General features: G+C 46.0%; 2 protein-coding genes across 2 annotated transcripts; both read right to left on the bottom strand.

The window, feature by feature from the left end:
• Positions 1-1,771: 1,771 nt before the first annotated feature.
• On the bottom strand, positions 1,772-4,425 carry LOC135919056 (putative nuclease HARBI1). The gene is made up of 3 exons (XM_065452798.1): positions 3,834-4,425; positions 2,880-3,072; positions 1,772-2,324 (listed from the first exon to the last, which is right to left on the bottom strand). The coding sequence occupies exons 1-2, from the start codon at positions 4,413-4,415 to the stop codon at positions 3,049-3,051; spliced, it is 606 nt and encodes a 201-aa protein (XP_065308870.1). The 5' UTR covers positions 4,416-4,425; the 3' UTR covers positions 1,772-2,324; positions 2,880-3,048.
• Positions 4,426-8,492: 4,067 nt separating this feature from the next.
• On the bottom strand, positions 8,493-13,097 carry LOC135919050 (uncharacterized). Its single transcript, XM_065452795.2, has 2 exons — positions 12,293-13,097; positions 8,493-8,849 (listed from the first exon to the last, which is right to left on the bottom strand). Exons 1-2 carry the CDS (start codon positions 12,920-12,922, stop codon positions 8,508-8,510), a joined length of 972 nt encoding a protein of 323 aa, XP_065308867.1. The 5' UTR covers positions 12,923-13,097; the 3' UTR covers positions 8,493-8,507.
• Between the last annotated feature and the right edge of the window lie 465 nt (positions 13,098-13,562).

Here is a 13,562-nt window from a genome sequence, read left to right as displayed (position 1 = left end):
CTTCACACTCGGAAAAATACTTCTATGTAGCACGTATTGAGCATCAGAAAGCTGTATCGGGTGTACTTCATATCGCTCTACAATTTTCTCATTGACATTTGTGATGTAATTATAACATTTGGGAAGTTTCATGTCTTATTTCAGACTAATTACGTAATTAGGTTGAATAAAATAATTGGAGTATCTCCAAGAGACGGTAAAGATTACTTACATTGGTTATGTCCAGCTATGTGGCATTCGCACATTTTAAAACTCTAGGTAAAGTTAGCTGGGACACACTATTTGTGCAAGCTTGTTTAGGTGCAGAAAATTTCCTTAAAAAATTGCCTGTGGCAGGTAATGCAATTATAACCTTTGATGTACATTGCTCAATGCAGCGGCCATTAATTCTGCAAGAAATGGAAATGGTAATCATAAGAGTAACGTAATTATGCTAATTAGTTTTTAATCAATTATTTTGCATTTCAACGTATAAATTATAGCCACTGAATTCGCATGGCGCACACACTTAGAACGAATTCTCTGTACAGCAAGAGTTCCAAGATATCTTCAAAATGTCCGTCGAAATGCATTGGTGTCAACACTGCTGTGCTTCAATGCATGCAAGAGCGGTTTCTTAAAACAGTACCTGCAGTACGAGCACATTTCATCTGACACCTTGAAAATTATCTTGAAAAGTGGCACAGTCCAGAGAATTCATTCCAAGTGCATACGCCGTGCAAATGAGTCATATGCTGAATTGTGTGGCATAAAGCAATTAAATAAAATGGTAATTAGTGTGACTATGTTACCTGGTAAATTAAGCACTTTGATTTCTGGAAGGAATGGCCACTGCATTGACTAATTTAGAGGAAGGGTCATATTGTGCAATCTGCCATAGGCAACGGTTACAAGTTTGGTGCAGCTAAAAAAAAACCTTTATACCTGGAACTGTTAAGAGGGCTACTGGTACAGGCGTGTTATCATTTGTAACTGCATAAATTCCATGACAGAGAATCTGAAAGCATTTAACAAATTCAGTTGTATTTTATTTCATGATCTACTTCCTCACAATTTATGCAAGTTGTTAAAATGGATGAAACCACTTCTTTGCAGAACGAACACTCGAACTCAGCTCAAGTGACAGAGCAGCAATGCAGTCAATGGTGCACAGCTCTTGTACATCATGCATGGGTGATGAAGACAATCCTTCTATACATAAGCCTGGATTTGACACAAACACACACAACAGTCAACGTGCAGATGTGCCAAGTATTCGGCATGTCCGTGGAGGTAGGCTAGGTCTCTTGCAGGAGACACTTCAGGCTGAACTTGAGGCTCGTCTCGATGCCATCAAAAGCGAGAAAAAAAACAAAGCGATTGAACACAACGAACGACTGAGATGCATTGTAGAAGAACACGAGCTGAAAATTAGCCACCTGAAGGAGCAGCACAACGATGAAAGGAAAAAACGAAATGTGCTGCATAAAATTAAAGTTCGTATTTTGAAAGCAAAAGAAAAGGTGCAGAAACTGAAGCAGGAGCTCCTGAAAAAACAGCTGCAGGCGGATGACTCTGATTAAAGGATATCCGTAATAGTAACTTGTTGAAGTGCAAAGGCAAGCAAACGTAGCTAAGGTTTTCAATACATTATGCCGCAACTGATGGCAAGAATGCTCAGGTTCTTGTTTCTTTTGTTTCACAGGTAACAACTAGTCATTGTGCACATGTACCTGTTGTATTTTACTTTGAATAAATTATGCCATTTTCTGAAGAAACAGTAGGCCTGAAATGTCGTTTTTCAACTACAACATGTCATGTTTACAAATAGCAATGTTTTGCTCACTGCAGACAGCGTTTTACTCACTGCAAGGTCAGCCAGCCTCAACTGGTAGTCTGCGGGTGACTTGAACACATTTGTCCAGCAGCTAGCAAACACTCTCAATGGTATGTGGAACATAGCTTTTCGAACCACCTAACATACACTGCTCACAATAGACACTGAGTAGCTGCATGTTTAAATCAAGTCCACTTCATCGCTCCTGTGCCCAGAGGAAAAGCACCGACGGATGTAGCAGCTGCGTACGTGTGTGCCCAGAAGCGTGTCTGGATCCCCTTGGGTAGTACTGTCTGGCAGACTCGCGTCGAGGTGTTCCTCATCAGGACGTGGACAAGGGTCTCGCAACATACGGGCAAGGTTGTGCAGTGCTGCACAAGCAGTAATAATGGCTGCAGACCGGTCAGTCTTTGTCAGCAGCTTTACCCTCAGGCAAGCGAAGCACCTCTTCCATACGCCAAATGCGCGTTCCACGCTGTTTCTCGTTCGTATATGACTGGAGTTGTACCTGCAGGAGAAAAAATAAAATGTAAAAAAATTATTAAGCAACAAGCAATATATTTAGATGGAATTTTGAGCAGGCCCAGTTACAGCCATACTTCACTGTGGAACAGTGAATGCGAACAATTTAGTTATTTTGTTTAGCAGGCAGGTAGTAATATACATTTTTAAAATCTTTCAACTGTACTCGCTAGCTCCCTATGGGATTACCATTTAGACACTGTGAAGCCTGTGTGCCCTTCGAGATAACGAACCAAACAGTAAATGGCCAGTGTGGCAGTGTGGACAGTAATACCGTTCAGAGACTGGAGTAAGGCATGTGGGGTCTTGTACATAAGGAGCCACAAAATTTCAGAGGTTTACCTTCCCGTTTGTTTGCCTGCTCCGCTTCTGTAAGTTATGTGTTCAATGTACAAATATCTCTGTCATTTGCAAATGAAATAGTACGCTTGCATTCTCTGTCTCCTTACATAACACTCAAGATTTAAGCAATGTTCAATGGCACTAAACATAAAGAGTGCATGTATGATAACTGGTCATACCAAGTTGCATGTGCCATTACCGCTTTTCGGGATCAGTGCGCGGATCCCTCAGCGGTGTCATGAGGAACGGTAGACAAGCGTATCCCTGGTCACCAAGGAAAACGCCAGGCACAGCTCTTTGCTCGTACAGCGCCATGACTCTGCTGTTGGCGAATATTCTGCTGTCATGCACGGATCCAGGCCAACTTGCTACAAGGTCGAAAAACTGCAGCTCTGGACCAGTAACAGCCAGTCAACAAATAAGTGTGCATATATTTAAAATGGTCACGTCTGACAAGAACAACCATGCGTGAACATTCGTAGCTTACATGCATCCTTTCTGATCAACCAACATGATACATCATATGTATTCTCCCTATATTTCACATCAGTGCACCATATTTGGCGGCACTTTCTGATCCATAACCTACATACAGGTGCGGGATCACTGCTTAGCACACTAACGTGTTCAATGTGAATTATTCCACTTCAAAATATTCAGTAAATACAAAAATGGTGATCGCAAATGCAGCGAATTTTGTGAGACGCTATGTTTCACTAGTGATAGCAATTAGCACCACAAAGTGGCGCTTCACAGTTCGCCGCTATATGTGCCACAAAAATGCAGCCATCGTTCTATATGAAACGCAACGGCACATTTTTTCAAAGCACTTAGGTGTACTGCACGCCAAATAAAGTGACATCTTCACTACACGCTGAATTACATGTACGGCGTTAATGACAGGAAATTCTGTATAGCTACGCGTCTTTACTCAAGCGCAAACAGTGCCTATACAAGCTGCTGTCTTAGGAATTGTCGCCTTCATTGTGCGAGGGGTCGGCGCACGAGTTAGGCAATCCTGCGGACGACTGCACTTCGCTGTACTGAAGATGCAAAGGTGTGCATACCTGACATAGCTAGCAGCTACTAATGCGACAGTAAATTCACACGATAAAGTAGTAATAAGAGAATACAAACAAATACGTAGGCTTACCTGCACGTTAATTGAGAAGAATCCCTTGCGGTTGCGGAACACCTCGGCGTTCTCACCCCCAGGACTGACGATGGGGATGTGCGTACAGTCAATACACCCGGTGACACCGGGAAACCGGCCAATTTCGTAGAATCGGGCCATCACACCCTGCGCTTCAGCTGCCGTGGGGAGCCGCACATATTTCGGAAACAGGCGTACGCATATGGCTTGCGTAATTTCCCACACACAACGGGACACAAACTGCTGGGAAACATGCACCAGGTCGCCCACGACGGTCTGAATGGCACCAGTGCCGTAAAAACGAAGCGTTATGAGAAGCTTCAGCAGCGGTGTAAACGGCGCTCCCCTTTGGTCCGTGTTGTCTTTCAACTGCAAGTCGGACATGATGGCCAACACGGACGCCTTGGTGAAGCGGAACCTGAAGGCGAACTCTTCTTCACGGTACACTTCCATGGGGTTTACCGCGTCGCGAAGTGACCTCACTGCGGGTGAATACCGGTACACTTCTCCGAACACAAACTCAGAGCCACGCTTCACAAATTCCACGAAGTCAGCCGCACTGTCACCTCGCCACGACGCCATTTCTTCTCTGACTGCGTTGAATCAACTCAAGGCGCTGACGGCCACGCTTGCCAGCGCGCTCGGGGTACTCCGCAGGCGAGCGATAGCGCGCACGCGCAAGCATACGTCACGTGGCAAGCACTGAGGTGAAGCGCTCGTTCAGGGCCAGGAGCAGCGTAAGGACGCATGAAGGTAGCGACAGCTTCCTAACCTTACGTGAGGCCTCCTTACAGCGAAGGACTGATGAAGGGAGCAAGCGTACTCTGAAAGCTCCCTTGGCCCGTCCTCACGTAAGGAACGGTTGCCGCATGCCTGGGTCCGAGAGGATATCTTAAAAGCTCTACGCGAACACCACTATTTAATAAAAAAAATGTTGTGCCGTCGCATAATATTTAAATTGAAGTGCTAATATAGAGACGCATACGCTCTTTCTTCTAGTATTGTTTACTAAACGTAAAAAGGTTCAACATTATAGCGCAAAACCTGATGGTCACCAGCAACGCTGGCACGCCGGCGTCATGCAACGCCTAGCAACGCCACTCATCCCGAACGTGCTGTTGATACGAGCGCCTCTTCTTTACAATCGCACACTCTCTCTCTCTGATATGAACATGCCTGTCAAGACAGCCCGCGCGTCCCGCGCTCACATGGTGCTCGCGCTTCTCCGCAGGTCGGCGACAGCGCGCGTGCGCAAGCAAACGTCACGTGGCTAAGCAGTGAGGTGAAGCGCTCGTTCAGGGTCAGGAGCAGCGTAAGGACGCATGAAGGCAGCTTCGGACATACCTTACGCAGAGGAAGCACCAAGGAAACCTTCACTGAGGGCTCCTCAGTAAGGAAGCTTTCAGAGTGGCATAAGGTGGCCTCACCAGAATGAAGGCTTCCTTACTGAGGCAAGGTGCTCGGAGGTGCCTTACGCTGAGGGAGCACCAAGGAAGCCTTCACTGAGGGCCCCTCAATAAGGAGGCTTTCAGAGTGACATAAGGCAGCCTCACCGCAATGAAGGCTTCCTTACTGAGGTAAGGAAGGTTTCATTGTTTGGCCCTTAGACTTAGATAGACTTAGGGCCGGATTCTGAAATCCTCCTAACCTTAGACCGTTTCCTTACCTTCCGCAAGGAGCCCTCCATGCTACCTAAACGTTAGGCGCCCTCGGAAGGCAACCACGAATTCTAAAAGCTTCCTTTCGCCTTCCCTGCGGAAGGAGCGCCTCGCCAAAGGAAGTGTAACGTGAGAGGCTTCTGGTTTCGAGATTACCCACAAAAAATGCGAAATATTTGTAATGAGTTGCAGAGACAAAGTGCCGGGACTGTTAAAATTGCATTTCTACTTTTATACTGGGGCATAAATTACATTTCTTTGGTTAATAACGTAAAAATGGTTCGAAAATGATGCGCGTGGCAAGAAAGCAATTTCAGTCTAGCAGCTATGGCAGCATCTGAGTTCGTTTGGTCAGGCGTCGCTTTTTTTTCTTTCTTTGCGTGCGTTTTCTTTCGTGTGTGTGTGTATGTGTATTTGCCATGCGAGGCAAAGCATATATTACGAAGGAAGAAAAAGACTTGTTCACGGAACTTCTACAAAGGTACAACAATGTGATTGAAAGCAAGAAAACAGATGCTGTGTCGCTGAACGCGAAGGCGAAAGTGCGATGAGGACCTTCAAGAGAGCAGGTAGCGGCGCTCCTCTGTTGTCAGTGTTACAATGCAGTTGCAGCTCTGCCAGTATGGCTGTAACAGCTCGCTTGGAAAAAACGATACCGGGCTAGAAAGTCCACTTCGTCGTAGTATTCCAGTGGATTCTGCCTGTCAGTCAGGCGCCGGGCTGGAGTGAAAGGTGGAGGCTTGTACACAGTCCCGTAAAGAAGTTCATTTGCTCGTCGAAGGAACCGTGCATAGCTTTCGAAGCTATCGTGTTCGGATAAACATTGCAAGGCCGTCATTCTCGCCGCTCGCTTTCCACAAGATCACAGTGAAAAAAAGATATGGCACAAAACGCGGTCCGCGTAACCAAACTGGGCGTCAGTACACCGCGGCTGGCTACCGCGGCCTTGGCTGCGCACGGCACCTACCCTAGCCGAGCGTACCGCGTGCAAAGTCATGCGGAGAAGCATACGTACAGGTAGAGGAGCACGGTTAGGACGCATGAAGGTAGCATGCCGGCTCCCTAAGCGCGGGGAAGCACCAAGGAGGCCCTAACTTAGTGCCCCTTAGTAAGGTACGTTCCAGAATTGACGCCAGGTCGCCTCACAGCGTGTGAGGCATCCTTAGTTAGGAAAGGAGTGTTTCAGAATCCGGGCCTTAGGCTTAGAAATACAGACGATAGACTGATGGAATACGTGAGCATGCCATTAGTCTCCCTTAGTGCAAATGCAATACACTTCCTCGCCTGCTAATCTAGAATTTTGTGGCGCTTTCTATTTTGCGATGTGAAAAATGATCACACGACGAAGCTGGCTTGGCATTTGTGATGGCCACGTTTGTAAAAAATCTTTGTGTTTTTGTCGTTACCCTCCGCCTCCTCCCCGGGTATCTTCCTGTATTTATTGCATTGACAAGGGAATAAACCGATAGTTGCAAGTAGCGCTCTGTGGTGTGTGTGTCGTCCAAACGTTGCGCAATCGAGCCTCTCATGTGTTCGCGGGTCGTTAATGTAACTAAGCAATAAAAGCGGGCCAAGGACGGACCCTTGCAGAACGCCTGATGTTACTGGAAGGAAAGTAGACGTAGCATTGTTAACTATAACAGTCTGAGGGCGGTTATTTAGAAATTCACGGATCCAATTTATGATGTCGGGTGAAGATTTAACAGGGAAAGTTTCAGTAGAAGGCGCTTATGGGGCACTTTATCAAACGCTTTGGCGAAGTCCAGGAAAATGGCGTCAGTCTGAAAATTGCAATGTAAGTTGGCATGTAAGTCGTGCGCAAACATGGCCAGTTGAGTTTCGCACGAAAAACCCCTGCGAAATCCATGCTGCGTAGGATTGCAGAATTTATTATAATCGAGAAAGTCCATCACATGTGTGTAAATGACATGCTCTATAATTTTGCACGGGAAACTGGTTAAAGAAATGGGTCGGTAGTTTAGCGGTGATTCTCTGATACCTGGTTTGAAGACTGGAATGACCTTTCCGTATTTCCAATCGGCAGGAAGCTGGCCCGTGAAAAGTGAGTGCGAGTACAGTAAACAGAAAAATGACGCAGAAATGTTTTGAGTGTTCCTTAGAAATTTTTAGTTAATGTTATCGATCCCGGGTGATAAAGAAACTTTAAGTTTGTGAATTATGGCAGGAATTCCAAATGCGACAAAGAAAATTGGCGGCGTAACAGTTCCGAAGACACTGAATTGTACAGGGGGGTGGCATGTCGGTTTCTTTACTGAATACGGGTGGAATGGCGGTGTTAAACATATTAAAACATTCAGAGTCGATGGCCACTTCACTTGATTCTTTTTTAAGAGCGACAGTGCATGCGTGGTTTGGGTTTAAAGCCTGCCAGAATTTTCTTGGGTTGGTAGGCAGCATTTTCGGCAAGTCAGCGTGTAAAACAGAATGCTTCCCGTTGCGAATTGACGTTAGGTATGTATTTTGGGCTGTATATTTCAGTCACGCGTTTTCATTGTTTTTATTATCCCGCAGCTTGGCGGAGCGGTACACGCGTAGTCTTTTAAGTGTTTTAGTAAACCATGGTTTTTCAGAGCAGGCACGGAAACTAAATTCTGGGAAGAATGTTTCGACTAGTATATCGAGGCATAGGACTAATATATCTAGACTAATAAACTAATATATCTATATAGGCATAGAAGAGAAGGAACAGTACAGCGCAGCGGTTGTGTACAGCAGCCCGAGTCCCTCGGTGCCGCGACTTCCCCACAAGTTCGGCAGCACCACTCCTTCCCGAAGGCAGACACAAGTGATTCAAACCAGGAACGCGTGCTGTTCGGAAAGCTGGCTCCAACATACGAAATAAATGAGACACAACGGTGAAGTACTATTTTATTCTTTCCTTCGCGTTGCCTCTCAAGCCGTCTTGCGCATCATCTGAGGAAGGGTGAGCTGAATGCTGCTGACGTGTGGCTTGTTTCCGCTGGCTGCAGCGGGCCGGCTCCCTCTTCACTTCACTTCACTTTATTTCCTTAAAGACCCCACAAGGGGGTGTTACATAAGGGGTGGGTTGTACAGAGATGTTACAAATGCCACAGGTATTTAACAAGACAGGTATATGGATACACTTTGAATAAAACGTGATGGACAGGTGATTGAAACAATGTCGTGGGGAAGGCCATTCCATTCTGAAGCTGCGCGGCAAAAAAATGATGCAGAAAAAGTAGTGGTGCCAGAACGGGGTCGGGTGACTTGAAGTGGATGGCCCGTGCGGGGGGATGTGCGAGCGGCGGGAGCGATGTAAGGTGGATGGCTGAAAGAACTGTGATAAAACTTGTGGTAAAGTGATAGTGTGGCGATCCTGCGGCGAGACAAAAGAGTGGGCAGACCAGAGTCATTCTTAAGGGATGACACGCTGATATCATATGAATAAGAAGAATGAATGAAGCGAGCAGCACGATTTTGCACTGCTTCGATAGCGTTAATCAAATAAACTTGGTGAGGGCTCCAGATTGGTGATGCGTATTCAAGTTTGGGTCGAATTAACGATTGGTAAGCCAAAAGTCTTACGTGGTAGGGTGAGTGACGTAGATGACGTTTTAGAAATCCTAATGATCGGTTAGCCGATGAAATGATATTCGTGACATGGGTGCGCCAGGAAAGATCAGGGGTTAATGTAACACCAAGGTATTTATAGGATTCACTTGTTCCAACTGGTATGTTAGCGATTTTATAAAGAAATTGGAGTGGGTTTTTGCGGCGGTGGAAGGAAACTAATTTACATTTGTTAGGATTAAGGGTCATTAGCCAGCGGTTACACCAGTCTAACACTTTATTCAGATCATTTTGTAGGGCTGTTTGGTCAGATATGTTAGTTATTTTGCGGTAGATAACACAGTCGTCAGCGAACATGCGGATGTTACATGATAAATTATTAGGCAAGTCGTTGATATATATTAGAAATAAAAGTGGGCCGAGGACAGATCCCTGCGGCACGCCGGACGTTACAGGGAGCGAGTCAGACTTGACATTGTTAAGGGAAACAAACTGAGAGCGGTTAGTCAGAAATTGGGTGATCCAGTTTAGAACGTCGTGTGGCAGATTTAGTTGAGAGAGCTTCATTAGTAGACGCTTGTGTGGTACTTTATCAAAAGCCTTGGTGAAGTCAAGAAAAATGGCATCTGTTTGTAGGTTAGTGTCGAGGTTAGCATTCAGGTCGTGAAGAAAAAGGGCTAGTTGGGATTCGCATGAGAGGCCTTTTCGAAATCCGTGTTGAGAGGGATTAAAAAAGCTGTTAGAATCAAGGAAATGCATGACCTGAGAGTATATGATATGTTCCATGAGTTTGCAGCACACACTGGTTAGAGATATTGGGCGGTAATTTAACGGACAGTCTCTGTTGCCTGCTTTGTGAACTGGAATGACCTTCCCACACTTCCAGTCGTAAGGGAGAATTCCTGAGGAAAGTGACTGGGAAAACAGTAACAGTAAAAATTCGGCAGATATGTGCTTAGTGTTTTTCAAGAGCTTGGAATTTATTTCGTCCGTACCAGTAGAAGATGACAATTTCATTTTTTCAATTAAAGACAGGATACCAGCGAAACTAATGCTTATGGGTGGCATTTCTGGTAAACTAGCGGAAAACGGTTCTGTTTCAGTAGGGTTAGGTTCATTTGTAAAGACAGACGAAAAGGCTGTATTAAATATATTGGCACTTTCTGAACAACTTGCTTCTTGACCAGATTGATTAGTAAGGATAACGGGAGGGGTGTCATGTGGGTTTAGAATTTGCCAGAAACGTTTGGGTGAATCAGCAAGGATTTTTGATAGCTCAGTGTGAAAGAATGAGTATTTAGCGTTGCGCACTTCTGTTAAGTATGCTTTTTCTGCAATGTTGTATTTGTCCCATGCGCAAACACTGTTTCTAGTCTTGGCGATACGAAAAAGGCGTTTCTTCTTGGTTTCAAGCGATTTTAATGACTTAGTAAACCAAGGTTTTTGGCGGGTAGGACGGAAAGTTACCTTAGGGATGAAGTCATCAGCTAATCGGTTCATTTTGTTCTTGAAGAGTGACCAGTTTTCGTTAATAGGTCGTTCCCAAAAACCATCTTGAAACGAGGGAAAAAAGGCATTAAGTTCACTAATGATGGCCCCATAGTTCCCCTTGTCATATAGTCGAATTGTTTTCCTGCAAGCGTGGCGTATTTCGGGGACAAAGGCAAAATTAGCATGAATTACTTTGTGGTCACTTATTTCTTTTAGAAATGTTATAGAAGACAGGCTCCCTGGATCTGTTGTTAAGATTATGTCAAGAATATTGGCGGTATCGGAAGTGACTCGTGTAGGTTGTGATACTAGCTGAGTAAGATTAAAGTTTAGGCAAACGTCAAGAAATTCGTTAGCTTCTTTCGCATTGGGTGCTGACGAGGTTAGGGTCATCCAATCGATATTCGGAAAGTTAAAGTCTCCAAAGAGAACGACGCGAGCATTAGGGTATTTAGTCGAAAGTTTGGTTAAAATATTATTAAGTTCGCGTGAAAAATCTGGAGTGTGTCTAGGAGGCCTGTAGCAAACTCCCAAGAGCACCGACTGTGGTGCGGAACGACAGATTAACCATAATATTTCAAGGTCTGAGGATATTTTGATAACAGAACACGAAAGCTGTTTGTTTGCAGCAATGAGGACGCCACCGCCGCGTGTGCCGAGACGATCCTTTCTAAAAAGATTAAAGTTGGGCAAGTCGGATAAAACTTCGCCATCGGTGACGTCAGAGGTCAACCACGTTTCAGTTAGAATAAGTAAGTTGCTACTGGATGAAGATACAAGGCTTGACACGTGGTGGCGTTTAGAAAGAAAGCTGCGAATGTTTGTGAAAATAATCGAAATAGAGAGATTAGCTTTGTGACCAGAAACGGAACCATTTAATGATTTGGGGCGGGGAGGGGGTTGCTATGATTTTTCTTCGATAGTTTCGGTTGCATTGTCGAATACGTAGCGTTTGGAGCCCATAAATAATGTTTTATATCGTAAAAGAAAAGGACCAGATTTTTCTTTAGCAAAAGCGAGAAGGTGCTTCCGTGCGTTCCGAACGAGGGGCGAGAAATCTTCCCCAATGCTAAAATGTGTATTTTTGAGTTTAGAGCCATTAGCGAGAACAGTTTCCTTGGTTTTAAATGAGGTAAATTTTACTATTATGGGGCGGCACCGGTCTTGCAAGTGGCGACCAAGAAGGTGGGCACGCTCGATTTCCTTAGATTCGATGGCTACATTGAAATGGTCCCTGCAAAACGCCGTGATTAGCTCCTCAGACTGAGCGTTGGTCTCGGATGGCGTATCGTCCGCTATGCCGTAAAACAACAAGTTGTTTCGTCGGGAGCGGTTTTCCATGTCGTCAAGCCGAGTCTCCAATATCGAGACCTGTCGAGTAGTCTGAGAGGTGGTGGTTGCAACGGTGTCTAATTCCGCTCGGAGCGTTTGAAGCTGGTGGTAGTGAGATTCTAAGCTGTCGATTCTTTTGCCTAGTTCGCAAATGGTTTTATCGGTGCTTGAGAGCTGGCTCTTTAGGCTCTGCACGTCTCCAATGAGCTGGGCTTGACCAGAAGACAAGCCTTTTAGTTCATTTAGTATTTCATTTAGGGTGGGGGGTCCTGGGTTAGTTTCAATATCTCCGGATAACATAAGTAGCAAAGAACAAACGCTGTTAATACAATCAGACATGATACAAACACAGCACTGAGGGCTCGGTAGCTGAATAAGGCATCTATTGCTAGATTTTTTAGCGAAAAGGCGACACTGGTTACTGACCTGCATGGTGAACAGAAGTGGGTTAAGCCGTGTCGTGGCACAGCTACCGAGCCCACAGAGCGCGCCCGGCTGGCGGGGATGATTTATACGCAGTGTGCCTGATGAAGTCGATGACGGTGTGACCATGAATTCCTCTTCGAGCGTCCAGTTTCCAGGTTCCAGCGCCGCAGAAACTACAGTGGCCAACGCTGGAAGTAGGCGCCAGTTGTCCACGGTGACGAAGCAAGCCGGGAAAGGGTAGTTCACGTGGATGGCTGATACCGGGCCCAGAAGAACGGGGAACAGCACGCAGGAGATAGCGCAAACGAAATCCTGCATGGTGAACAGAAGTGGGTTAAGCCGTGTCGTGGCACAGCTACCGAGCCCACAGAGCGCGCCCGGCTGGCGGGGATGATTTATACGCAGTGTGCCTGATGAAGTCGATGACGGTGTGACCATGAATTCCTCTTCGAGCGTCCAGTTTCCAGGTTCCAGCGCCGCAGAAACTACAGTGGCCAACGCTGGAAGTAGGCGCCAGTTGTCCACGGTGACGAAGCAAGCCGGGAAAGGGTAGTTCACGTGGATGGCTGATACCGGGCCCAGAAGAACGGGGAACAGCACGCAGGAGATAGCGCAAACGAAATCCTGCATGGTGAACAGAAGTGGGTTAAGCCGTGTCGTGGCACAGCTACCGAGCCCACACCCTGCAGACGTCCTCCCAGCCGGCGTCGCCCACACTCTGCTCGCCGCCGCTTGAGCAGGACCTGGAACAAATGACGAGAGCTAACGATTGCCATACGTGGCTCTCCCGGGCGAAAGCAACCAATGGCCGAAAACACGCATAATTCAAAAGGTGGAGCGCGACCGGGACGGACACAAAGAAACGCAAAGCACATCGCAATCGACGTGGTTTCTCCGTCCCGATCACGCGGCGCCTTTCGATAGCTATGGACCAACTCGCCCAAATCAATTTTCTTTTTCAAATTTAAAGCCTATCACAGCTACTTATTTATTAGGACAAGGTGCGGTGAGAGGAGAGACTAAGTGCGTAAACAGCCATCACTGATACCATTGCTAAAAGATTGGAGGGATGCAAACAGTATCCTCTGCCTCGAGTGGCGACTTAGATATTTGTTCTCGAAAGACAAAGATATAACGGTGTAATACCAAATTACCTGCAGCAGTCCTTTAATCAAGAATAAACAAGAATTTGCAGCTGTCGACAAAGCACAAAACACATCTGCGATGGTACAGAGGGAACCCTGTGACTACAACTAGTGACACCGTTGAA

This window comes from Dermacentor albipictus, unplaced genomic scaffold, assembly GCF_038994185.2.
Source record: "Dermacentor albipictus isolate Rhodes 1998 colony unplaced genomic scaffold, USDA_Dalb.pri_finalv2 scaffold_15, whole genome shotgun sequence".
Classification (NCBI taxonomy): Eukaryota; Metazoa; Arthropoda; class Arachnida; order Ixodida; family Ixodidae; genus Dermacentor; species Dermacentor albipictus.
The sequence above is the reverse complement of the archived record's forward strand: the minus strand, read 5'-3'. Positions and strand labels throughout refer to the sequence as shown.

Coding starts and splice junctions, on each gene's coding strand:
- LOC135919056 (XM_065452798.1), bottom strand. CDS start 4,415: ATGGCGTCGTGGCGAGGTGACAGTGCGGCTGACTTCGTGGAATTTGTG. Junction 3,073..3,833: donor TCTTCTCAATTAACGTGCAG/GTAAGCCTACGT, acceptor TTACTGGTCCAG/AGCTGCAGTTTTTCGACCTT.
- LOC135919050 (XM_065452795.2), bottom strand. CDS start 12,922: ATGCAGGATTTCGTTTGCGCTATCTCCTGCGTGCTGTTCCCCGTTCTT. Junction 8,850..12,292: donor CACTTCTGTTCACCATGCAG/GTCAGTAACCAG, acceptor GTCTCGCCGCAG/GATCGCCACACTATCACTTT.